At 38.4% G+C, this 25,210-nt stretch overlaps 1 protein-coding gene and 1 long non-coding RNA gene across 3 annotated transcripts in view; both read right to left on the bottom strand.

Moving 5' to 3' along the window:
* Nucleotides 1-12,144, bottom strand: part of LOC123878514 (synaptic vesicular amine transporter) — a 31,957-nt gene extending 19,813 nt beyond the window's left edge. The window contains exons 1-2 of one of the 2 annotated variants that reach the window (XM_045925724.1): nucleotides 11,986-12,144; nucleotides 8,107-8,236 (exon numbers count right to left, since the gene is read on the bottom strand). In XM_045925724.1, coding sequence (XP_045781680.1) covers nucleotides 8,107-8,227 — 121 coding nt within the window. In that variant the 5' untranslated portion in view covers nucleotides 8,228-8,236; nucleotides 11,986-12,144. Of the gene's footprint in view, nucleotides 1-8,106; nucleotides 8,239-11,985 lie in introns of both variants that reach the window. The other variant, XM_045925725.1, reaches the window with a different exon arrangement.
* Nucleotides 12,145-13,421: 1,277 nt separating this feature from the next.
* LOC123878534 lies at nucleotides 13,422-23,466 on the bottom strand. The gene is made up of 3 exons (XR_006798838.1): nucleotides 23,385-23,466; nucleotides 15,168-15,172; nucleotides 13,422-13,432 (listed from the first exon to the last, which is right to left on the bottom strand). It is a non-coding gene; the product is annotated as an uncharacterized LOC123878534 (long non-coding RNA).
* Between the last annotated feature and the right edge of the window lie 1,744 nt (nucleotides 23,467-25,210).

The following is a 25,210-nucleotide window of genomic DNA, read 5'->3' as shown; positions in this document are numbered from 1 at the left end:
ATGATACCCCACTTGGTATAGTTATCTTACATTGAAAATTGAAACACATTTTAAGTTTTTTTTTTAATGATGTAACCACAAATTCACGGTTTTCGGATTATTCCTTTACTTGTGCTATAAGACCTATCTACCTGCGAAATTTCATGATTCTAGGTCAACGGGAAGTGTCCTATAGGTTTTGTTAATAGACACGACGGACGGACGGACGGACGGACGGACAGACAGACAGACAGACAGGCAACAAAGTGATCCTATAAGGGTCCGTTTTTCCTTTTGAAATACGGAACCATAGAGTTAGTTAATTTTATTGATTTTTATGGACAACTCACGCTTGACCAAATTGGGAACCCATCAAAATAGACTATGCTAAAATTGTTTTCAAAAAAAAGACCTAAAGGTTCCTAAGACAGTTCCCTGTATCTCCTATAGTTTGAATTTCCCCATACTGTCCCAGTTAAAAACACACTGTATACAGACAGACTAGTTTACTGATAACATTACTTCCCTTTCTTTTATTTAACTTTGTTGTTTCGTTTACAAAGAAGGAAACTTATTCTTTTAAACAAGTTAAGTTATAGAAGAACGCCTTTGTGGCTTTCTGGTCTTACAACTCTGTTATAACTTTGGAATGAAAGTTCAAACTTAACTATTTTGTTCCGACTCGGGACTTTAGACTCGAACCCACGACCGTATGAGACATAGCAGAATAGGCTAACCACTAAAACAACGGGGTAGTCAGTGACTTAGATAAATACCTAAATATCCATACTAATATTATAAATGCGAAAGTGTATCTGTCTGTCTGATTGCTAGCTTTTCACGGCCCAACAGTTTAATCGATTTAATGAAATTTGGTAGTCTACATCCTACGGAAAATCAAAGAGTTGTTCCCCCAGGATTCCGAATGACCCATCCGTTAAAACCGATTTATATCGGCAGCTTTTATCCCAGAAAATCAAATCAGTGTGTGTGTATAGATTTAAGAATGTATTTATACTATAAATAAATAAAAAATATTATAATTTTAAGGTAAAAACGCTACTAAAATAAGGCCAAGTGTACAGCGGCAAGCCTCGGCAAGTTTCCCTGCAAGACATTTGTGCAAGTCTTTGCGGGTAGGATTGTCTTGCGGGTACCCCCGCGCGCTAAAGTTGACTTTTATCGTACTCCGTAAAATTTAATTTCTAAAAATAAGAAAAAGTGATTATTTTAGTACATGAACATTATTTACCAATTACTACGAGTGAAACTTTAGTTTACGAGTGAAATATTAGTGGAAAATAACGCAAGAAAGTGTCTAACAATACTATCAAAACAATCACAACTTTCTGTTGACAACATAGAACTCAGTATTTCAAAGTGACATATAAATATGAAATCTACTTTAATATTCATAATTAACATAATTCCAAGTAACCATATTGACAAATGAATAAAATAAACGAAGATTAAGTGCAAAAAACAACGAAATACGACATATGATGACAAAAACCAAGTGACTGTTAAATGTTGTTGTTGTTTGTAATCTTAAAACTGCGTGACAGTATACCTACCAAGCAAAAAATACGTATAGACTATGGAGTGTTATTTAAAGTGATTCGCTAAGCGACGAATAACGAATTAGCGAAAAAGTACCTACAGATAGCAAACCAAATCATTATATTATAATTCAATAGGTACTCAGTGACATAAATTTATTTTTATATATTATATTACGGTTATCACATTATCACCGTAAGTCTTGCGACTCTTTGTTTACATAATATTCTACGTAATATCAGATCCAGTATGAATAACTCCGGGGTAACACTTCGTAGGCCAAGGAAGGTGAAGTCGCTTATGGACATAACTAAGGAGGACATTACTATCGATGATATTTTTGACAACACTGTTCTTAGCTTGCCCTCCGTTCCTATTGATGACAGTCACACTGATGACCTTAAAATTAGAATCTCTGATTTAACAGAGGAGCTACAAAGTGCGCTTCAGGAGATCGAAAACCTTAATTATGAAAATACCCAGTTGAAATTCGAATTGGAAGATTGCCGAAAAATTATAAGGAACTACAAGAGAGTCACACTGGATGGAAGGAAATCGATAACACCTTCATCTATAAAAACCAAAAAACAATACAATGCACACGAAGCATCAAGTCTAAACACAACACCAATAAAAACGACCTGTGTGCTTGATCATAACAGTACTCTGACGCTAACTACAAATAATTCACAAACGGCTAATAATAAGAACACTAAACCGACATTGCAGGAAACTAGCATGAAAAGTAAACCTCTCCAAACATCAAGTTCGTCCTCCACACCTAGGAAAACCAATAAATCGTGCACTGGCCAACAAAAGAAAGAATTAATTTCAAAATCTACAACTAATCAAAAACTTACAAGTAAGAAGACAGGAGCTCTGAAAACTGATTTGTCAGTGTCTGCTAATAAGAATTAAATACATATAGAGAATAAAAGTCCACCTCCCACCCAAATTGTACAGGTATCAGAAGAAACTCCCTCACACATTGAACACATACCTAAAGAAACCTCTACACCTACCACTATACTGCTGGGAAAAAAAGAAAACTCCAGCCCAGGCACTTTACCGCGGGATAGAAATATGTGGGAGAAAACATCACTGTTACAATCAGAAAATAGCGCTTCCAACGCGATTAACAGAGAAACTTCTGAGAAAACAATATTTAACAGACTAGAATTATTTCACTTATGTGAAACAAATCAAAAACCCCGTATTTTGATAATTGGTGATCAGCAACTATGTAATTTGTCAAGTGAAATGCATGAGAGTAGACAGAATTCATGGAATAATATTTATTCAATTTATGGCTCAATAAAACCTTATGCTGATTCATCACAAATTTTACTAGACTGCGAAAACTACGGCAAAGACTATTCTGAGGAAGATATTGTAATTATAGGCATTGGGGCCAATGACACCAACCCCTATAAATTATATTCTACACTTAGCAATGCTTTGTTTACCCTGAAAAATACTAGAGTTTTTGTAGTGAATGTATATGAGAATCAATACCTAAACTGTGGTTTGTTGAACAAAAATATTGAATTACTAGTAAAAAATTATCGCAATTGTACATTCATACAACCCAATTATAACTGCCGTTCTACGAATAGTAGACAAAGTTGGGTAAAATATCTTTGTCAAAAATTAAATATTGAAATAGATTATATAACGTATAAAGAAAAATTCATAAATAATATTAAAAAACACATAAACAAAAATATAAAGTCAAAAAATATATATATAAAGGGAACTATTCCATACTACTTTGAGGCTCAGAAACAGAAAATTATATTACAAAATATTCATACAGAAAGTAGTGCTAAAAAAGGAATTAAAGAGAAAAAGGGTACTATTCCCTATTATTTTAAACGAAATATTTCAAAAAAAACAATTACAGAATCACACGAGGCACACAATTCTAAGCCCTTGTTTTTTCGTTAATACATACTATAATTTAACAATTTTTCATCAAAACATTGCAGGCATATTAAATAAAATTGAATTCTTTGAACTTACCTTACAAAATTTTAATAGCAATACTCATATAGACAATATTGATATTATTTGCCTGACGGAGACCTTTATTAAGAGGGGATCTGAGCTTAACCTGATAATTAAAAACTATAATGTTGCTGCCCAGTTCACTCGAGTGAATCAGAGGCGTGGAGGCACCTGTATCATCTTGAAAAAAGGGCTAGACTTCATCCCCCTTACAAACCTCTATAAAAAAGTTGAACCAATTGAACACCATTTTGAATATTGTGGTGTGTCAATAGAATCATTGAATTTAATCGTCTTATGCATTTATCGAACACCGGCATCGAATATAAGTATCTTTTTTGAGAAGTTGGAAATGCTATTATGCAAGCTAAAGGTTATTAAAAGTAAAAAGAAAGTGGTTCTATGCGGAGATTGGAATGTAAATATCCTGGCTAAAAATAAAGTATCCGAACAATTGTTATCACTACTAACTAGCTATAATTTAATAAATCATATTACCAAACCCACTAGAAAGTTGTCGGGCATAGATCTTATAGTCAGTAACATTAGAGACGCAAAATCAGAGTTACATTATCTCGCTTTGTCTGACCACGAAACTGCGCAAACAATTACATTCCCAACTCTCACTAGCGCCATAAATCTCAAAAATGAAAGAGTCTTCATAGAACGGAGAGATTTTTCAGCAAATAATAAAAGGAAATTTATGGAATGTATCTCTGCATTATCATTTAGTGACGTACTAACAGAGACTTGTACTAATACAGCTTTTGAGAAGTTTCATAATGACGTAATTCTTTTCTACAATTTATGTTTCCCAATCATAGTAGTGAAATTATTAAATAAACAAATTAAAAATAAATGGATTTCTAAAGGATTGAAAAAATCGTGTTTAGTTAAAAGGAAATTATACTTGAGTTATAGACTTTCAGCAGCTAATAAACGCTTAAATAAACTAAAATATTACAGATATTCAAAAATATTGAAATCTTGTATAGCCAAATCTCAAAGCATTTCTAATACTAAGTACATAGAAAAGTCCAAAAACAAATGCAAAGCATCCTGGGATGTTATTAATTCAAATTTACACGCCAAAAATATGAGTAATGAAATAAAGGAACTAAAAACAACTGGAAATGTAACCTTGACTGATTCTCTACATATCGCTGAAGAGTTTAACAAATATTTTATTAGTATAAGCAACTCTAACTCAGATGCTCAAAATGAAATAAGACCTTCGATGAACAAGGTAACAAATATCTGCCATTCTTTGTTCCTCACTCCAGTCATCCCGCAGGATGTGTATAAAGCTATAATCCAGCTGAAAGATACTAACTCTACGGGATATGACGGGCTTAATACTAAAATAATTAAAACTTGCGCAAAACTTTTAGCACCACCTCTAAGCCATATAATTAATTTGTCCTTTACAGAAGGTGTATTTCCCAATAATTTAAAAAAGTCCATAGTTAAGCCCTTACATAAAAAGAATAATAAGGATGACTTAAATAACTACCGCCCAATAACGCTTATCCCTATTTTGTCAAAAGTGTTTGAGAAAATTATGTTTGATAAGATCTATAAATTTATAATAACAAATAGTATTTTAAAAGAGGAACAATACGGTTTTCGAAAACAAAGTAGTACTACTCTTGCTTGCTTTGCCTTAACGAAGTATGTATTAGAAAGTCTTAACACTGGCCATAACGTTGTGTCAATTTTTCTTGATATGACCAAGGCTTTTGACCTAATAAGTCACAAAATACTAATTAATAAACTAGAAAGCTATGGAATACGAGGCCAAGCACTAAAATGGATATCTAGTTACCTTTCCGAGCGTGAACAATGTGTAGAAGTCTCTAAACCTACTGGGAAAATTATGAACTCATACCGTTCATCATTTAAAACCCAAAATCCATATGGAGTACCTCAGGGGAGCGTACTTGGTCCTTTACTGTTCCTCTTGTACATAAATGACCTCCCCAATACAATCTCACATAAATGTTTTCTATACGCAGATGATACAACAATTGTAGTTAAAACAAAGGACAAACAAACTCTTGAAAAACAAACAAATGAAGCACTTAAATCTGTTGTACAGTGGCTAAATCAAAACAATCTTAGCATTAATATGAAAAAAACCCACTATGTACAGTTTCAAACACTTAACTCTCATCCAGCAGATATAACAGTAATGTATGAATCGTATAACATTGATAAATCTGATACATCCTTATTTCTTGGACTGACTTTAGATAAGTTTTTCAATTGGAAAGTTCATATTGAAGAATTATGTAAGAAAATTGACAGATTCGTGTATGTCTTGAAAAAGCTTTCGCAAGTCAGTAATAAACGAACTGCCCTACTAGCATACCATGGGTATGTATCGTCGATTTTGCGATACGGTATTTTACTATGGGGAAATTCTGTAGACGCTACAAAAGCATTTATCAAACAGAAAGCTTGTGTTCGATCAATATGTCGAGCTGAAACTTTGGACAGCTGCAAACCATTGTTTAGGGAGAATAAAATTCTACCGTTACCATGTCTTTATATATACGAAGCACTGCTATTTGTAAAGAAAAACCCTAATCTATTTCCCACATTAAAAGAAAAATATCCTAATAAGAGAGGCAGGCCATATCCACAATTTAAACTCTGGGCTCCACCACAAAGGTTGGCTGTCTTTTCACACAATTCGCCATGCATGGCTGTTGCCTTGTATAACAGACTTCCAGACTGTAAAAAAAATTTGCCGCTTTTAAAATTCAAGAGAGAAATTTTTGACATGCTCAATCAGAAAAATTATTATAGTATAAAAGAATATATTAACGACAATGACATACTAAAAATAACTAGTTAACCCCACTATTTTAATGTATCTATAATATTGGATAATTTGACTGCGTAATTTAAAATTGAAATTGTACTGTTTGACCTTATAAACAATTAGTAACTTAAGTTTTTAAAGTTAAGTTAAGTTTTTAAGATTGATTGTAAATGTTAATTTTAACTTCAACTTAAATATTTGCACACTGTCGGTGACAGTCGATTGTGTAGGGACTATACTGATTCATTGTAAACTTGTTATGTACCCACAATCTGGTAAATAAAATATTTATTTATTTATTTATATTTATTTATTAAGTTTGTAGCTCACAAGACGGGCTGAGATCTATAGACCGCACTTTGACTTTGTTCAGACACAGGACACTGTTAAAACGAGACAGCGCTATACAGCCGGCATAAATCTGTCTCGTTTTAACTGTATATACTACTCTATAGATTTCGACCTTAGAGAGGTTGTCTCGCCGCGAGTGTTTGCGGAGTGCAAAAGCTAACTTCTGCAATAAGATGCTGAGCGATATAACAACTCAAACATTAATTACCTTTGGCAGAGGCGCGGCGCTGCGCGTCCGTGTTTTATTTACAGTATACCAATTTTAACCGTCTGTCAAAGCACAGAAAACTGAGTTTACGAATCAAGAGAATCAAAAAGCCTACACTCCGTCTGTTTGCATTGACCCTAACTTACTAGTAAACGAACACTAAGTGCATAAAAATTATCCAAGATAAGTCGGTGAAATGCACTTTCTTCGCGTATAATAAAATAAATCAGTTTGAACAAAGAATGCTCTGTCCGTCTGTGCGCACGGAGAAGGGGCTCCATTGTGTAAATGAGTCGACCCCGCGCCGGCAATCCGCTGATGCCATGCATTATTCATACTGCCTCTAGGTGGAAATAACTAGCTGCTCGCCCCGGCTTTCAACGAATGGCTGCCGTCACGGTAACCTGACCAAAATGAATGCTAGACGTATTGCCAACCAATTTTACCAGTAGCGGTAGAATACCAACTTTCATAGAATATAATAGAATAGATTTTTATTCAAGTAAATTTTTACAAATGCTTTTAAATCGTCAAATAATAATTTACCACTGGTTCGGAATGCCGTTCCTACCGAGAAGAACCAGCAAGAAACTCGGCGGTTGCTCTTTTCAATTGTTCAATTTACAATAATATGCCATACTATACAAGCAATTGCAGCCTCGCGCATTGCTGGAGCGAGTCAAATCCATGCATAGATCTACACGAGGTGTAACCAGAACGCGTTATTATTATACTACCTTAACACAATCCAATGTAAATGACTACATATTTGCCTTATCTTGTAGTTTTGATTTAGCATTTGTCAAACCCACAATGTAGCGTGCAAAACTCGGGTCAATGCCAAACCTACGACGCGGCATCGACTTCAAGTGGCCTATTTACGGGACGTTCGTTGACCTCTAAGATCTACCAGATGTTTTATTTGCAATATATTGCGAACTGTTCAAAAATACAGCAATTTAAAAAAAAACGTATTTTTTTATGGCATCTTATCAGTAATCATCAATACTATCACCTATCTTCGCGTTTGCTAGCGTTCTGCTTACACCTGTAGACTAGCGCTTGGCTGCAATCAGACCTGGCAAGTGATGATGCAGCCTAAGATGGAGCGCGCTTGCCTAGAAGATGATGCCTATTGAGTTAAAGGTCAGGTTAGAAGGGGGTGGGCACTTACCGACGGTGGTGAGCAGCATGTTGTCGAGCAGCAGCGCGATGGCCACGATCACCAGCACCAGCTTGCGCGACTCGCGGCACGCGGCGATGCGCGCGCGCCAGCCGCCCGACGCCGCGCCCATTGCGCCGCGACCTGCGCCACCGCCACCCACACGTCAATGTGCGCACACCTTAAGGGCCGGCGCACATATAGCAGAGCGCAGCGCAGAGCGTGCCCGCGAAGTTTTCTAATCGCGTGACACATTACGCGAATTTCTATCAGAGGATGCGCGAGCACGCGTGGGACTGCGCGAGTATCCGCACGGATACTCAATTGATTTTAGATATTATTTCAATGAGGACAATGTCGATAGTATTTACACTGTGAAAAATGCTTCGCTGCGCTTCGCCGTATGTGCGCCGGCCCTTAGGCGCTGGTTTTAGGGTTCCGTACTTCAAAAGGAAAAACGGAAGCCTTATATTATGATCACTTTGTTGTCCGTCAGTCTGTTCGTGTGAAAGGATCAGTAGGTACACTTTTAATAAACATGGCCCTTATCAATAAAATTATGTTCAACTAGATGATGCCCGCGATTGTGGCTTTTTAAAAATCCCGCGGGAACTCTTTGCTGTTCCGGGATGAAAAGCTGCCTGTTGCAATTTCCGGGACGCAAGCCAGCTCTGTACCTTTCATATAAACGGATGGGCTTTTAAGAATCCGTTGGGAACTCTTTGATTTCCTAGGATGAAAAGTAATCCTTCCCCAGGGTGTGAGCTAACTCTGATTTCATAAGTTAAACTGTTAGTTGAGCCGTGAAACAGACAGACACACTTTCGCATTTATAATATATATTAGTATAGAGTTAGATGCAGAAATTAAAAAAAAATGACCAGTGTAATCAATTTTTTTTTAATAAAGAATTTTGAAACAATCTTAAATTTAAAAAGGTAAAAAAAAGCTAAACTAAGTTTTAACGTCAAAAACGCTTGAACTTGAGGTCAAGATGTCGAGCTGTTCGCTGAAAACGAACTTAGGCTTACATTGACTCTATTATTATTCTAGTAGACTTCAACAATTCAATTAACTCCAATATTAAAACCAGTGAAACTCAAGAATTAAATTAAACGATATTATAAAACCTCCCCAAATACAACCCAAGGTCTTGCTTGCTTTCAAATTAATTCTTGATTTTATTTAACTTTCGATTCTTAGTACTTATTATTCTGGACCCTTAGTTACATAGATACCTATTAGAGGACGCACTCTGTTTCACTCGGATACAATTTCTCAAAATTTAGTATGTATGTTTCCATAAATAAATTAAATTACAATTTGTCAACATCTACAACAACCGTTCGCCGGCTCACTACTGAGCACGGGTCTCCTCTCAGAATGAGAAGGATTTGACCATTGTCCACCACGCTGGCCAAGTTCGGATTGGCAGACTTCACACACCTTTGAGAACATGGAGAACTCTCAGCCATGCAGGCTTCCTCACGATGTTTGCCTTCACCGTTAAACAAGTGACATTTGATTGCTTAAAACGCACCTAACTCCAAAAAGCTAGATCCAACCCCTGTCGATGGGTAAGTGTAAAAAGGGTTTAACCAATAAAAACAATATTCCGAGATAATTATTGTCTTCGACTTAAAAACTTTACCGCTTTTCCAACTTTCGGGATTCTATCACACTAATATTATAAAGACGAAAATTTGTGTGTGTGTGTGTATGTTTGTTACTCCGTCACGCAAAAGTTACTGGACAGATTTGGCTGAAATTTGGCATGGAGGTAGATAATATCCTGGATTAGCACATAGGCTACTTTTCATCCCGGAAAATCAAAGAGTTCCCACGGGATTTCGAAAAACCACCACGCGGGCGAAGTCGCGGGCATCAGCTAGTTTGGAATAAAGATGATCACAACATTCACGCTAAGGGAGTCGATTGCACTCCCCCGTGTGACATGAAGGAGGGGCCCGAGGGAAGACGCGGCGGAGGAAATGAGGTCCCTCCGTCGCTCGCTCCTTACATACGTAGTTTAGCTTCACTTGAACACCAAGCAACCAAACTCTATGAAATTTTGTAGACACATTTTAAAAAATAATATGTGTCTGTGCTTTGCCATATAACCGTCTTTATCATCATCATCGTCGACTGACAGACGTCCATCTTGCTCTTGTAGGGGCTTCCACACACTACAGTGTTGCACCGCCTGAATCCAGCGGCTTCTTGCAACTTGTTTGATATCATCTGTCCAGTAACTCTGGGTGTCTACCAACACTGTGCTTTTCAGTGCGAAAAATACAAATCTTATAGTTCATGTAACTTTAAAACTACATATTTTAGAGAAATCTGGAATACCACAGACACGATATTTGTTTGTAGAATGTGTCTGAATTTCATAAACTTTAATTAGTTAATTTTCAAAGGAGAGCCAAACTACATTTGTCCGGGGCGGTCTACGATTAGACTCCTCTAAGCGCCGCAAATTGGCCTCTCTCGCGATTAATAGCCACTTAGGACGCTACAGCCGCTATAGCCGCCACCGGCACCGCCGCCGCCGCGCACCGCCCCTATACTTTGAATACTTAAAACCACAGAGACTTTAAAACAGTTTTTGCACTCTACTTAGAGTAAGCTCGCACTACCAATTTCTCCATCACAAAATTTAAAAAAATGACACAGGATTCTGTGTAATTTTTTTATATGAAAGAATTGATAAAATATCTCAGTAAATGTAAAAGTTATGAAATTTTAATTTTTTTTTTTTTCAAAATTCCGTGGACTTTTTTTTTAAACGAAGATATTTTTTTATGAACTTTTAAATTCAAAATTTTTATTTTATTTTTTTGACGTATTTTAATGTAGTTTTGTTTAAAAATAAATTAGAGCAATGATTTAATTTTTGCATCGCCGTGGCGTTTTTACTTGTAACGCGATATCGCCAAAGGTACAAACTTTTTTTTACATTTTCCCGAACTGCTTACTTATTTTGACGCGGGTAATCTGAAGCTACAGGTTTTGTCAGCTTGCTACGCGACGCGCGCTACGCCGTAGAAGCCGCTACGCAATTACATTTATCATGAACATTATCACAGGTATTTTGGTTTTTTGCGATGATAGCCTAGTGGTTAAAACCTTGGCCTTCTGATTGGAGGGTCCGGTGCCACATGCCGGTCATGCACTTTTAATTTTTCCAGAATTCTGTGCGTTTTAAGTAATTACATACCATTTGCTTTAACGGTGAAGGAAAACATTGTGAGGAAACCTGCATGCCTGAGAGTTCTCCATAATGTTCCCAAAGGTGCGTGAAGTCTACCAATTTCGCAGTTGGATAGTGCAGCGTAGTGAGCCTGTGCTCAGTACTGGGCCGGATGGGTTGAAATGATGATGATGATGGTTTTTACTTTTACTAAATGCCATGGTAAATGGCAAATTCATACGACGACTTTATATTAATCAAAAACTTCAAAAATCTTGTTAAAAGTATAGTTGAGTAAAACAAAAAAATTTAAACACTGAAAACGATGGGAAATCTTCAAAAAAACAGAAATATAAAACTACCTTTACCAAAATCTAAATGTTTGATTTTCTCTCGCATTTGCATGTTATTTCAAAAACTACTGAACCGATTTTGATGAATTTTAAACGAGAATTATTTATTTTCTTACAGGTCCGTACATTCTCGTTCTTTCATTTGCTTATTTCTCAAAAACTACGGAACCGATTTTGATGAATCTTAAATGCTAAATAAGTTCAAAATATTGCCATCAAAATCGTATACATTTGGAAAGTTTATCAAAAAATTCACAATTTTGTAGTCCTCATAAAAAATCTGATGCTGCTTCTATGTGGTTATTTTTTATTGAAAATCATAAATATTAATAGGTAAGTCATACTCACCCTAAATAACCAGTGCGCAGTCGCCCATCTTGGTCAGAAATAAAAAAATTAAAATATAATTATAATTAAAATCAACCAAAACTGTCAGCATCTATGTCCCTCCGTCACGGCGGCCGAGGACCGACTGACTTTGTCTTAAATACAGAATCTGACTTCAGGAAGTGACCAGCCAGAATGACCCCTGATATATACCCTGTAAGCCCCTTTATAGAACACTTAACACGCAGTCCAAGGGGGCGAGGTAGCTCTATGTAACTGGTCATTGCTTATCATACAATTATGTACCGCAGAGGAAATTAAACTCTATGCTCTATATACTACAGTTTAACTTCCCTTCAACTGCTTGATGTGCTTTGGCATGTAATAGTGCAAGGAAATCACAACCGTATCTTAACCAGTATAAAGTTCAATTTCTATTAAATGTGTTACATGGTCTTTAATATACGCTTGTGCAAACCAATTTCAGCTTTATAACTATACAAATAGCGTTGGTTTTGCGTTGGCACGTGTAATGAAAGCTACAGGTTCTCGATAAAGTTCCCGCTGAAAGTGCGGCGTGAAGGATGACGTGCGGTGAGAAGAAGGATGTACGTGAGAATTCGTTTTTGAAAGGACGAATATGGAAATGTTTTAATGAAATTACTATGCACCGATTTTTCCAAGATTTCTATAGAATGCTGATCTAAATGTTTATAGATGATTCTACAGTAACTAAAATGTTTTGATTCCGAAGGAACACGAATACGTCAGCATTCCTTCTATATTTAAAATTGTTGCCAAACAGAACAGCTGTTTTGAGGCTAAGAAGATTTTTATTGCGGTGTTTAATTACTACGACTCATTTTCAAAACTACTAAAATCTAAATCATGACATAACTTCATTTCGCGACAACTAGTGTCTCGTATGCTACGTCTCTGCCTTTACCAGCGGTTTGGAAAGCAGATTTTACTGAGAGGAGCTGGCAAGAAACTCAAAAATTGCTCCTTTCAAATCATAAAAAGTTATAGTACCTATCAAAAATAATACGCGAGTACATTTTGTGGACCGTTGAAAGCTCAGCCGGTTGCTCAATAATAGCCTCGACTTAGCAAGTGTGTTTTTACACAGTTAAATTGTATTGTATAAACTAATATAAATATAATAACACCATAACTCATGTGCCACCTTCTGTTTTCAGGTCATCACGAGAGGTCCTTAATTTATATCACCATCCCTTTCCCTTCTGCAGAAATCTGTATCTGCCTCTCACTCGTCGCTAAGTACAATTCTACGCGTTTTATGATCTATACTAACTTGGACCTGTGGATTTGCCTGAAGGATTAGAAGTTGGATTTTTCCCCTGGTACCTATTTATCGTCTGTGCTCTGGTCTGGTGGCAGGCTTCGGTCGTGGCTAGTTACCAGCTTCCGTGTTTCGGTACAACGCCGTGTAAAAATTTAGAAACTGATTAGAGGTAGGTATGGGTTTATTACAAAGTGCCATATAAGCACCCCTTGCAAGTTACCCCGCTTCTATCTTAGACTGCATCATCACTTACATTCGCTCCGCCTCAGGAAGGTCAAGAAGTCATTTCAAAATTCTACAATCAATTTTGGACTTGCGTTATTTAGACACAAGATTTTTTAAACACAAGTTTAAAAAATCTATTAAAATTATGCTCCTGAGAAAAGCATATCGGAGTTTATGTAAATGATGAAAGAGCGTGGATTTGACCTGCAGCTCGCTCCAGCAATGCGCGGGACCTCTGAAATAACTTTTATACATGGCATAAAAATATTGGAATTCAAATCTTTGAAAAGAGCAACCGCTGAGTTTCTTGCTGGTTCTTCTCATAATGCGTAGGTACATTCTGAACTAGTAGTTTTCAAAATAAAAGTTTTTTTTTAATATTTATAATCCATACTTTTTTAAATATTATAAAGGCGAATGTCTGTCTGTCTGTCTACTACCTTTTGACGGTCCAACAGTTTAACCGATTTCGTTGGGTACGCACGAAGCTAGCTTTCATCCTGGGAAAGGACACTTCTTTTTATCCCGGAAAATCAAAGAGTTCCCACGGGATTCTTAAAGGCCCATCCGTTTAACCGATCTATATGAAATTTTGTACAAAGGTAGCTTGCATCCCGGAAATTGACATAGGCAACTTTTCTCCCGGAAAATCAAAGAGTTCCCATGATTTTCGAAAACCTAAATCCACGCGAACCGGTTTATAATTTAAAAAGTCTTCTATCCAGTTCTGTAGAATATTCTCGAGCTACATAAAGACGGACAGTATGTATAATTGTACATTCATATCCACAATTCGCCCTCTCACTGCGACGGGGGACGCCTCAGCGCTGTGTGTGTTTGACTAGCTCTGCACGTGGCTTTGCTCAGATATACTGATACGGTACTGATCTAGATTTTAGAGTATTCGCATCTTTATCTTAGTAATGTAAAAAGGAAAACCTCGCGACTGTAATAAAATACTCTTTTAGTTTAGACTCGCTCCAGCAATGCGCGGGTCTGCAATTGCTTGTATAATGTATAGTATAGAATATTATTGTAAATTGAACAATTGAATAGAGCAACCGCCGAGTTTCTTGCTGGTTCTTCTCGGTAGGAACAGCATTCCGAACCAGTGGTAAATTATTTGACGATTCAAAAGCACTTGTAAAAGTTTATTTGAATAAAAATCTATTCTATTCTATTCTATTCTATTCTTGAGAAGGTCAACTTGCCTACTTTTTTTTATAGGAGATGCGACGCTGATGCTTCAAATACCACCTGAATTCTACTAAGTTACTACTAAGTTACTATTTCAAGATTGACAGAATCCTGAGTAGCTGATATGGATACTAAGATACAAATTATCTGCATATTATGTTGTGAAGATATACCTAATACCACAGATTTACTTAAAAGTGTAATTTGGCTTCTATGACTACGAGAGTTGTTATTATGTTGTAAAAGAAAATAAAAGTTTTATAAAATCAATTTATATGTATTTCTTGTTATATGTTATGGTTACATAATGCACAGTCATTAACTACAAATAACTGCTTAGTCTACTTTCGGTTACTCCTATCATTAGAGTCCTGGATTTGATCCCGAGCACCTCTAACTTTCGATACTATGTGTGTTTTACGCAGTTAAAACATTTTTTTTTTTAAAGAATATTAGCCACGCTAATCATGACTAATACTCCCTTTTCCCCTCCAATTAAGCGTTAAGCTTGTGCCAGGAGTGGGTACGACAATAGCGCAACGGGTGGGGTTTGAACCGCCGACCTTTCGGAATTCAGTCCGCTCCTCAACCGTTGAGCTATCGAGGCTCTAGGCTACATTACTTGCTTTAACGGTGAAGGAAAACATCGTGAGGAAACCTGCATACCTGAGAGTTCTCCATGTTCTCAAAGGTGTGTGAAGCCTGCCAACCCACACTTGGCCAGCGTGGTAGACGATGACCAAAACATTACCAGTCTGAGAAACACTCCTTCTTCCAGATCCTTTTTTCCACGCACATGCGAACTGTAGAATCAAATCCCATCGGCGGTGTTCCCACTGGATTACAACATGGGGTTATTTAACGGACCAACAAATTCCTGAATGGCTGGCAACGCATCGGTACCTCTGGTGCTGCAAATGTTCATGGGCGGCGGTAATCACTTAACATCAGGTGACCCGCCTATATTGGCTCGATATCACACTAATATTATAAAGGCGAAAGTTTGTATGTGTGTGTGTGTATGTTTGTTACTCCTTCACGCAAAAACTACTGGTCGGATTGGGCTGAAATTTAGAATGGAGATAGATTATAACCTGGATTAGCACATAAGCTACTTTTTATCCCGGAAAATCCCACGGGAATTTTAAAAAACCTACATCCACGCAAACGAAGTCGCGGGTATCAGCTAGTTTTAATATAAAAACCTCGTACTCAGTAGTGAGCCAACAATGGGTTAACGATGATGTATGTACGTGGTTAATTCGTAAGTAGGCCACAGCATCCCATCAGAAGCCGAGATGAGAACACAAACATCTCGCACTCATTAAGCTATCAATCGCATATCAAATATCTAATCTTCCTGGTCGTCTGTCCCGCTCGCGCGCGCTGACCGGCGCAGCTCTCGCTCTAGCACTCAAAGCGACCCTTAGGGCCCGGGACGTGACGAAGTTAGGCGTGGAGTCGTGATTGTATTACTACATTCATATTCCCACCTTTCTTCATTATTCTATTGCTAGAGGATGCCCGCGGCTTCGCTCACGTGGATTTTGGTTTTTTTAAATCCCGTAGGAACTCTTTGATTTACCGGGACATAAAGTAGCCTATGTCCTTCCTCGGGATGTATCCTATGTCTGTACCAAATTTCATTAAAATCGGTTCAGCGGTTGGGCCGTGAAAACGAAGCAGACAGACAGACACACTTTCGCATTTATAATATTAGTATGGATATGGATTTGTTGTTCTACATCTATAACTAAGCCATATATCGATTTATCTCTCCGTCATATTAAAATTGTATATATTTTAAAAGTTATAGTAGTGTCGCGTGGTAGTACTTGGGGCTTGCGTGGTAGCTGACTTTTCCTGTATGCTTAGCTGTGGGAGAGCGAGCGGTACACGTCGCATACTGCATGTTGTACCATACAGATTTGCCTTTTTAGCGGATTATAGCAAAGAAATCACTTTAGTGATAAGGTCGCCTTTTTTAAAGTGTATCCTGTATTTTTACTCTTTGTGATTTTGTTAACAATAAAGCTGTTTAAATAAATAAAATGAGTAGATGAAGCTTTGGATTGTTTGAGTACCTAAGTATCTTGGTGGGTAGACCGTACTCAAGTAATGCGTAGTAAGATAACTTCGACTCCGTGCCCGCTCCACGGCTTCCTCGTTCTTGTCCGCGTCACAGCGGTCGGCACTCCGCTAATCTGCAGATATCACTACTATATCTATTCTATATCTACTGATTCCTATTGTACCTAGCCTAGCTATCTACCCCGCTTCGCTCCCGTGGGATCACCTACTTATACATATATATGTAAAGAGCGATGATAGATACACTGGCCTATTATTCGAGAAGGTCCGAGGTTCAATCCCGGGCAAGCATCTCTAACTTTTCGGTTTTTTAAATAAAATAGCGAGCTAACAAGCAGGTGGGTCACCTGATGTTAAGTGATTACCGCCGCCTATGAACATTTGCAGCACCAGAGTTACCGCCGATGCGTTGCCGGCCTTTCAGGAATTTGTTGGTCTGCCCCTTGAATAACCCATGTTGTAATCTAGTGGAAACACCGAGTTATGTGCATTCTAGGCAATTACAATATATCACTTGCTTCAATGGTGAAGGAAAACATCGTGACGAAACTTTCATACCTAAGAATTCTCCATAATGTTCATGAAGTCTGCCAATCCGCACTGGGCCAAAGCGTGGCAGACTATGGCCTGAACCCTTCTCATTCTGAGAAGAGTCCCGTGCTCAGTAGTGGCCGGCAATGGGTTCATGATGAACATGACCAAAATTTTTTTAAAAATACTCATATTCCGTAGCAATTAGTTATCGCCGTAGAAGCGTGCTACGCGTTTCCTGTAGAGCTACGAGTACAAGCTACAGTTTGAGCTACGAGAAAAAAAGCTTGTGCTACGGACGCAAGAAGCTACGCAGTATAGTTCGTGCGGTTGAACTTGAGTTTTAGTAAGTTTCACTTACGCGAGTAGCTTACATGATTAACTTACGACTTACAACACTTATATAAGGAATAACTTGAATATTATTGTAAATTGCACAATTGAAAAGAGCAACCGCCGAGTTTCTTGCTGGTTCTTCTCGGTAGGAACGGCATTCCGAACCAGTGGTAAATTATTTGACGATTCAAAAGCACTTGTAAAAGTTTATTTGAATAAAAATCTATTCTATTCTATTCTATTCTTGAAAATATCACAAACTTGACATTGGCTAATCAGAGTAAAGCTAGATTTAAAGAAAAAAAAACACTTATAAGTGTCATTTACCTATTTACCATTTATTAAAATAATAATAATTAAACCTGATTCATGCTAAGTCAGGCCTAAAACAACATTACACTCCTTTTTTGCCAATCGGTTAAATCCTTAGTCCGTACGCCGACAAAGCCACAAGATAAGGCTAGTTACTAATAATAAGTGAAGTTGGTAAGTTTGTGAAGTGAACTTAGGCGCAAATTGGTCAAATAATGCAAACGTCACGACGCGCGCTGCTCCTCGATCGATGTAGGTGTTATAAGACTAGATGATGCCCGCAGCTTCGCGAGCGTGGATTGGTCAGATCCCCTGCAGCATCCGGATTAAGGAGTTGGAATCCAAATTTATATGGAAAAATATCGAAAGTTCCTCTATCGATTAAAAAAATTATGCAAAATGGTTCAGAAATCTCGGAGATATCAGTGCATAGGTAGAAAAACACAACTGAATTTTTTAAGTCGGTTAAAAAAGTAAACTATGTTACTCCTTAGTTAATGCTCTATCTAGTCATGGCTAATAATCTTTAAAAAAATATATCAATCAATCAATCAATCATTTATTTTTAAATGCAGGTTAACAATACCTAGTACAATTATTCATATACTATTATAACATTTGCCATCCAATGGCGTGCAATACCTAGAACGGAAGATAGACCAGAAAAAGGTTAAAGTTCGACTCTGATTGTCTCGTAGGTATATACCTATAATCGTATCATCACCATGACCAACCCATCATTAGCCCAAAACTGAGCCTCAGAATCAGAAGCGTTTAAGTCATAGCCCGCCAAGCTCGCCCAGTACAAATTGCCAAACTTCACGCCTTTGAGAACATTATGCATACATGAATTAGTCGGTCCGCCCCTTGAATAACCCCATGTTGTAATCTAGTGGGAACACCGCCGATGGGATTTGATTCTCCAGCTTGCATGTGCGTGGAAAAAAGAATCTGGTGGAAGGAGTCTCTCAGACTGATAATGTTTTGGCCATGGTCTACCACGCTGGCCAAGTGCGGATTGGCAAACTTCACACACTCTTGAGAGCATTATGGAGGACTCTCAGGCATGCAGGTTTCCTCACGATGTTTTCCTTATTTAATTGCTTAAAACTCATACACCTAACTCTGAAAAGTTAGTTATAAGTGCCGGGAATCGAGCCCCGACCTCCTGAACGGCAGGAAATCTAAGAGTAATTCGTATTCTTTAATATGCGGAAGGTTTCTGGAAGCCCCCCGCATTACTTTTTTTTTAATTGTAAGATAGACTTGAGTTGGGTGACAATCAACATCCATACTATCACACTAATATTATAAAGGCGAAAGTTTGTATGTGTGTGTGTGTTTGTGTGTGTGTGTGTGTATGTTTGTTACTCCTTCACGCAAAAACTACTGGACGGATTTGGCTGAAATTCAGAATGGAGATAGATAATATCCTGGATTAGCACATAGGCTACTTTTTATCCCGGAAAATCAAAGAAGTCCCACGGGATTTCAAAAAACCTAAATCCACACGGGCGAAGTCGCGGGCATCGGCTAGTTATACATATTTTCCCAAGAAAGAAAGTTCATGGGCGTTCGGTTCTTAAAGTCCTATTCGTTTATCTGATTTATATGAGGTACAGAGGTAGCTCGCGCCCCGGAAATTGACATTTAAGCAACTTTTTATCCTGGAAAAGCAGAGTTCCCACGGGATTTTTAAAAACCTTAATCCGCGCGGACGAAGTCGCGGGCATCGTCTAGTGCATAATAGAGGTGTAGGATGAAACTTGCCTAGAAGATGTCTATTCACTCTTGCCTGGAAAGTTTTTAAGTTACATGCTTGATAGGAAACAGCCGGTAAGGCATTCCAAAGCTTAGCGGTTCGTATCAGAAATGTTGAGCAAAAACGTTTCGTGCGAGTTGATCACACTAATATTATAAAGAAGAAAGTTTGTATGTATGTGTGTGTGTGTGTGTGTGTGTGTATGTTTGTTACTCCTTCACGCAAAAACTACTAGACGGATTTGGCTGAAATTTGGAATCGAGATAGATAATATCCTGGATTAGCACATAGGCTACTTTTTATCCCGGAAAATCAAAGAGTTCCCACGGGATTTCGAAAAACCTAAATCCACGCGGGCGAAGTCGCGGGCATCGGCTAGTTATACATATTTTCCCAAGAAAGAAAGTTCATGGGCGGCGGTAATCACTTAACATTAGGTGATCCGCCTACTCATTTTCTCGCTTTTTTTTTAAATGGTTGGAGTCACAACTCTTACTCTCTGAGAGATGAGTCAGGATATTACTTAGAAATGAAGATAAAATAATTCCTTTCCTCTCTAACCCCATTATATTCTAAACGTCTTCATTCTATCACAGAATTATACCACGTTTGAACTGGAATACAATAAACACACAAAAACCAATCTTATTCTAATAAAATAGAGTTTAGAATAACTTAAAACAGCTCATATAACTTAATACTTAAGAATTGGTAAAAAAATACACTGAATAATAAACTCTATTCATATGGCTATTAGGTCGTATAATTGATATCGAACAATTTTCAAAAGGATCTGTAAGAAAAATTACACATTGAAAATTGGGCTTTACAGCACTTGTAATAAAGTTAAAATTCATTTGGTAGTTGTAAAAATATATTTATTCGAATTGTAGATTGACTGTAATTTAAGGAAAAATTGGGACATTCCATAACACATTGTAAGATTCAAAATAATTTAATTTAATGACGGTAATTAAAAAAGGATCTTAAGATTTCCCTGGGAGGTCTCAGATTAAATTTTGAGCTAGATTAATTTTGAAATTGATCTCGGAGCCTTTTGAGCCTACTACCATAAGAAAGTCGCAACAAAACCATTGTTTTTCAGAAACAACGCAGGGAAAGTTATCGCCCTTTTTTTTTTTGTTGACGCTGGGGAATGCATTTACGCATCCAACCCAGAAGCTAGCCAGCCAGCCGTGAGGCAGCCAGCCAGCTGAGGAAGGGTATGTGGGACTCGCCGGCCGAGAGGCGACCGGAATACCCACTAAACCCCAGCGGCGCTACTGCGCGTCGCCTGGCGACTGGGTCACGGGAACGGCCGAAGCAAACAACCGCGACCCAGCCAGCGACGTCTGCCGAGGCAGACCCTCCACCGGGGACCTGCTCGGTCCCCACCACCGCACCTCCGGGACGCACCAACGAAGTGCGTCCCCCGACCCTGAGACGCGCACGTCGCCCGAGTCCCATCCTACGCTTCGTCCACTGTGCCCTCTGCTAGTCAGAGGGACACGCAGAGAAACCTCCCTCCCTGCCAGGTCATTAGCCATAGCCAACAATATCTTCGAAGAGAAATTATTAGCCATGTTACCGGGGCGCACCGGCCCGAACACTGCTCTTCCCCTCGGACGCATCCAAAAGGGACCAGCAGCATCCAGGCACACTGGGAGGTTACCTGGCTGGCGCCCCAAAGTTATCGCCCTGCGTGAAATTGTGCGTTTAGTGATTTAGCGTTTCGGTATGATAGTACCCCTTATCGGGGCGGGGAGGGAGGATTATAATTAACCCCCGACCCAAAAAGAAGGGTGTTATAAGTTTGACGCGTGTATCGTCTGTGGCATCGTAGCTCCTAAACTAATGAACCGATTTTAATTTAGTTTTTTTGTTTGAAAGGTAGCTTGATCGAGAGTGTTCAGCCGTTTGAAAGTTATCAGCTCTTTTCTAGTTGCTGTAATCTTCACATGTCGGGGGTGTTATAAATTTTTAATTTACACTTGTAGATTGTATCATTATTTACCACCAGATGAAATTGCAGTCAAGAGCTAACTTGTAGATGAATAAAAACTGAAAAACTGGTCAAGTGCAAGTCGGACTCGGATATGAAGAGTTTCGTACATGATATTTTAATGTTTTTATGTGCAACACAGAAAGTTAATGACAACAGCGCCATCTATATTATGTGAATTAATTTTTTCGTGAACATTTTTTGTGATGTATACACTTAGTTCGCGGTTTTCAGTTTTATTCCTTTACTGGTGCTATAAGACCCACCTACCTACCAAATTTCGTGATTCTAGGTCAACGGGATGTAGGTACCCTATTTCTTGACAGACACGACGGACAGACGGGCGATAGACAACAAAGTGATCCTTTAAGGATTTTGTTTTTTTTTTTTTTAAATTTATTAATTTGCAGACACAAAAAAAAATCCTTATAAAATATGTCTCGCCAAATTGTATATCAGTTTGTTGGCGAATTAGCGCTCAGTAATTATATCCAACCGTGTCTTTAACCTCTTAACCCTATGGAAGGAGGTCCACGTAATTTTTAAGGTACGGAACCCTAAAAATTACGTGGACCTCCTGTAAGAAAGGATGTTCAGAGCTTCGGGTGAGCTAGCTATCCCGGCGAGCTGGTGAGCCTGGTCGCCCGGCACGCGGCGCGCAGGATCGCGGGTTATTTAATAAGCGCTGGCGTGCCGCCGGCGTGCCTCCGCGCTCGGCATTCCGAGCCCACGAGTAGGAAGAACAAGCATACTTAATACATCACCATACTAGTGACCGCGCGCGGTTTCGCCCGACGAAAATATAAATCTTATTTTTCCCTATCCCATGGGAATTGGAAAAATCTAGTCTCTAGAGAGAGGTTTATTGGTCGATCCAACACCTTCCAACACATATTAAACACAAAACAATAAACTATCTAGTATCTATACAACCAGAATACTAGTACAAGTGTAAATTAAAAAATAACACCCCGGACTAGTGAAGGTTACAGTAACTAGAAAAGAGCTGATAACTTTTAAACGGCTGAACCGACTTTCTTGAATGATAGCTAAGAACACTCTCGATCAAGCCACCTTTCAAACAAAAAAAAAACTAAATTAAAATCGGTTTATTCGTTTAGGAGCTACGATGCCACAGACGGATACGCATGTCAAACTTATAACACCCCCCTTTTTGGGTCGGGGGTTAATAAAATACAAATCGGTGACATTAGATAGTGTCCTCAATTTCGTCCGCGCAAGTTTGTGTTTTTTTTTTAAATATTTGATTTATCAAGATAAAAAGTAACTTTTATTCGTTTCCGAGATGTGATCTGTTTCTATATTTCGGTGAGATTTTTAAAAATCCTGGGAGACGCTTTGATTTTCCGCGACAAAAATAGCCTTGTCCTTTCCCAGGATATAAACTATCTCCGCACTAAATTCAAAATCGGTTAAACGGATGGGCCGAATTAAAAATTTGGGTGTACTGAATTGGTTGATCTACGGGTTAGAACTTTAGAAGGGTTGATCTGTAACATCTCAGCGTCTCTTCTCTAGCGAACGATTAATTTTCTACGGTAGTACGGCAACTCTAAATCGCTTGGCGACACGGCCTTGCATGTAGGGTGGAAACTAGCCGCGACCGAAGCCTCCCACCACCCACACATTCCCACAGATTCTAAACTCCTGCCGGGAACCGAACCCAGGACCTCCCACTAATAAGACCATAGCGCTTACCACTACACTAGGGAGGTCGTCAAAAAGGGTTGATCTGTAACATCTCACCGGCTCTCTCCTCGCGAACGATTAGTTTTCTATCTCCGCGAGTTCCCTCCCCTTCCCCCCCCCTCCCCCCCCCCCCCTCCGCTCCCTCTCAATGCGATCAGCTTCTCGCCCCGCAGATCAAATTGATCCGTCCCGACCAGACGTCGGTCATAATTATACCAGCTCACAGACTACACGGACGAACAGACAGGCAAGGTGACTTGAAATTGTAGAGTTTCTTGCCGGCTCTTTTCAGTAGAATCTATTTACCGAATCGGTCACAATTATATCCAGCTCACAGACTAGACAGACGAACAGACGGATAAAGTCCAACTTTATGAACTTCATTATAGTGCAACTTTTTATGACTTGTGTTCGTCTGAGTTTCTTGCCGGCTCTTCTCAGTGGAATCTTTATTCCGAGCCGGTGGTAGAGTCACAGACGGAGCTGAGATTATTAGTTGTCCTACATTAAAAAAATATGGCCTTAATTTGATTTGGAGGTGACTTCAACTGGATCTCTAGTTTAGAGCGGAGAAACTTCGAAGTGCCTCCCGAAATTCCTCAGAACTTGAAGACCAGTGCGTGTTGTAAGTGACTATATATGGATCCGAGACATGGTCGCTAGGGACCTCATGAGATTTCTCATGAGGTCCCTAGACATTTTATGTCTTAAAAACTTTATATACTTATTGATTTTAAAATAAGTAGGTATTTAACGATGAAACACTCAGCAGGTGAAGTATTGGAACAAGATTCCGACAGTGCGTATAGCTAGTGATGATATTATATGGATCCGAGACATGGTCGCTAACTATGGTCCTCATAAGAAAGCTCAGACACTCAACGGGTGATGGAGAGGGCTACGCTTGGAGTTTCTCTACGTGGTCAAATCAGAAATCAGAAAATCGGAGAACCAGAGTAACCGATATTGCTCAACGGGTTGCGAAAGTGTCCAAGAATTTCTAACTGCATAAACCTCAATAGCGTGATGCACCTGTAAATGACATCTGATATTGACATTTAACTATAAGACCTTGTAAGATTAAATAATTGCAACATAACTAAATTAAATTCTTACAGTAACTATTTTAAATATTTTATTCTATTGACAGAGACTTAATCAGACCATGACAGCAATTATTTAATACTACTATGCTTTGACCTTATCTTTATTTTGTACTAATCTTGCTTTATAATACATTCTAGTCGACATTCTCATAATATGATAATATATAAGAATGCAAATGAATAATATTTAATATCTAGTAATGATAATTTTAATAATTTTAATCCTATTCTTATTGTATCTTTAATATTAACCATTTTACTGTACCTAAAATTGTCTTTGCCATGCCCTGACAGGGTCTCATGTATTTAGCTTTTAGCTTTAAGCACCCACCATCAATTAATGTAAATGTACATGAAAGCAAATAAATAAATCTGAATCTGAATCTGAAAAGTGAAGTGGTAATTGGTAAGGCACATAGTTCGAAAAACGTTGGGGTCTGAAGGTGTTGGAATGGCGACCTCGCTCTGTAAAGTGCAGCGTTGGAAGACCCCTCTACTAAGTGGATGGATAACATGGAGCCGCTGGATTCGGGCGGCACAAAGTCCTACATTGACGGAGGGCTTACATGCCGCTATAGGTACAGGGAGCGAGTGTAAGTAGAGTGTGTCGCATCTGCGCTTTGACTGCTCTATGACTATTGGGATCGCTATGAATGCTATGACAG

Source organism: Maniola jurtina, chromosome 26, assembly GCF_905333055.1.
Source record: "Maniola jurtina chromosome 26, ilManJurt1.1, whole genome shotgun sequence".
In the NCBI taxonomy this organism is placed as follows: Eukaryota; Metazoa; Arthropoda; class Insecta; order Lepidoptera; family Nymphalidae; genus Maniola; species Maniola jurtina.
Note: the sequence above shows the minus strand (reverse complement) of the source record. Positions and strands in the feature narration are given on the sequence as shown.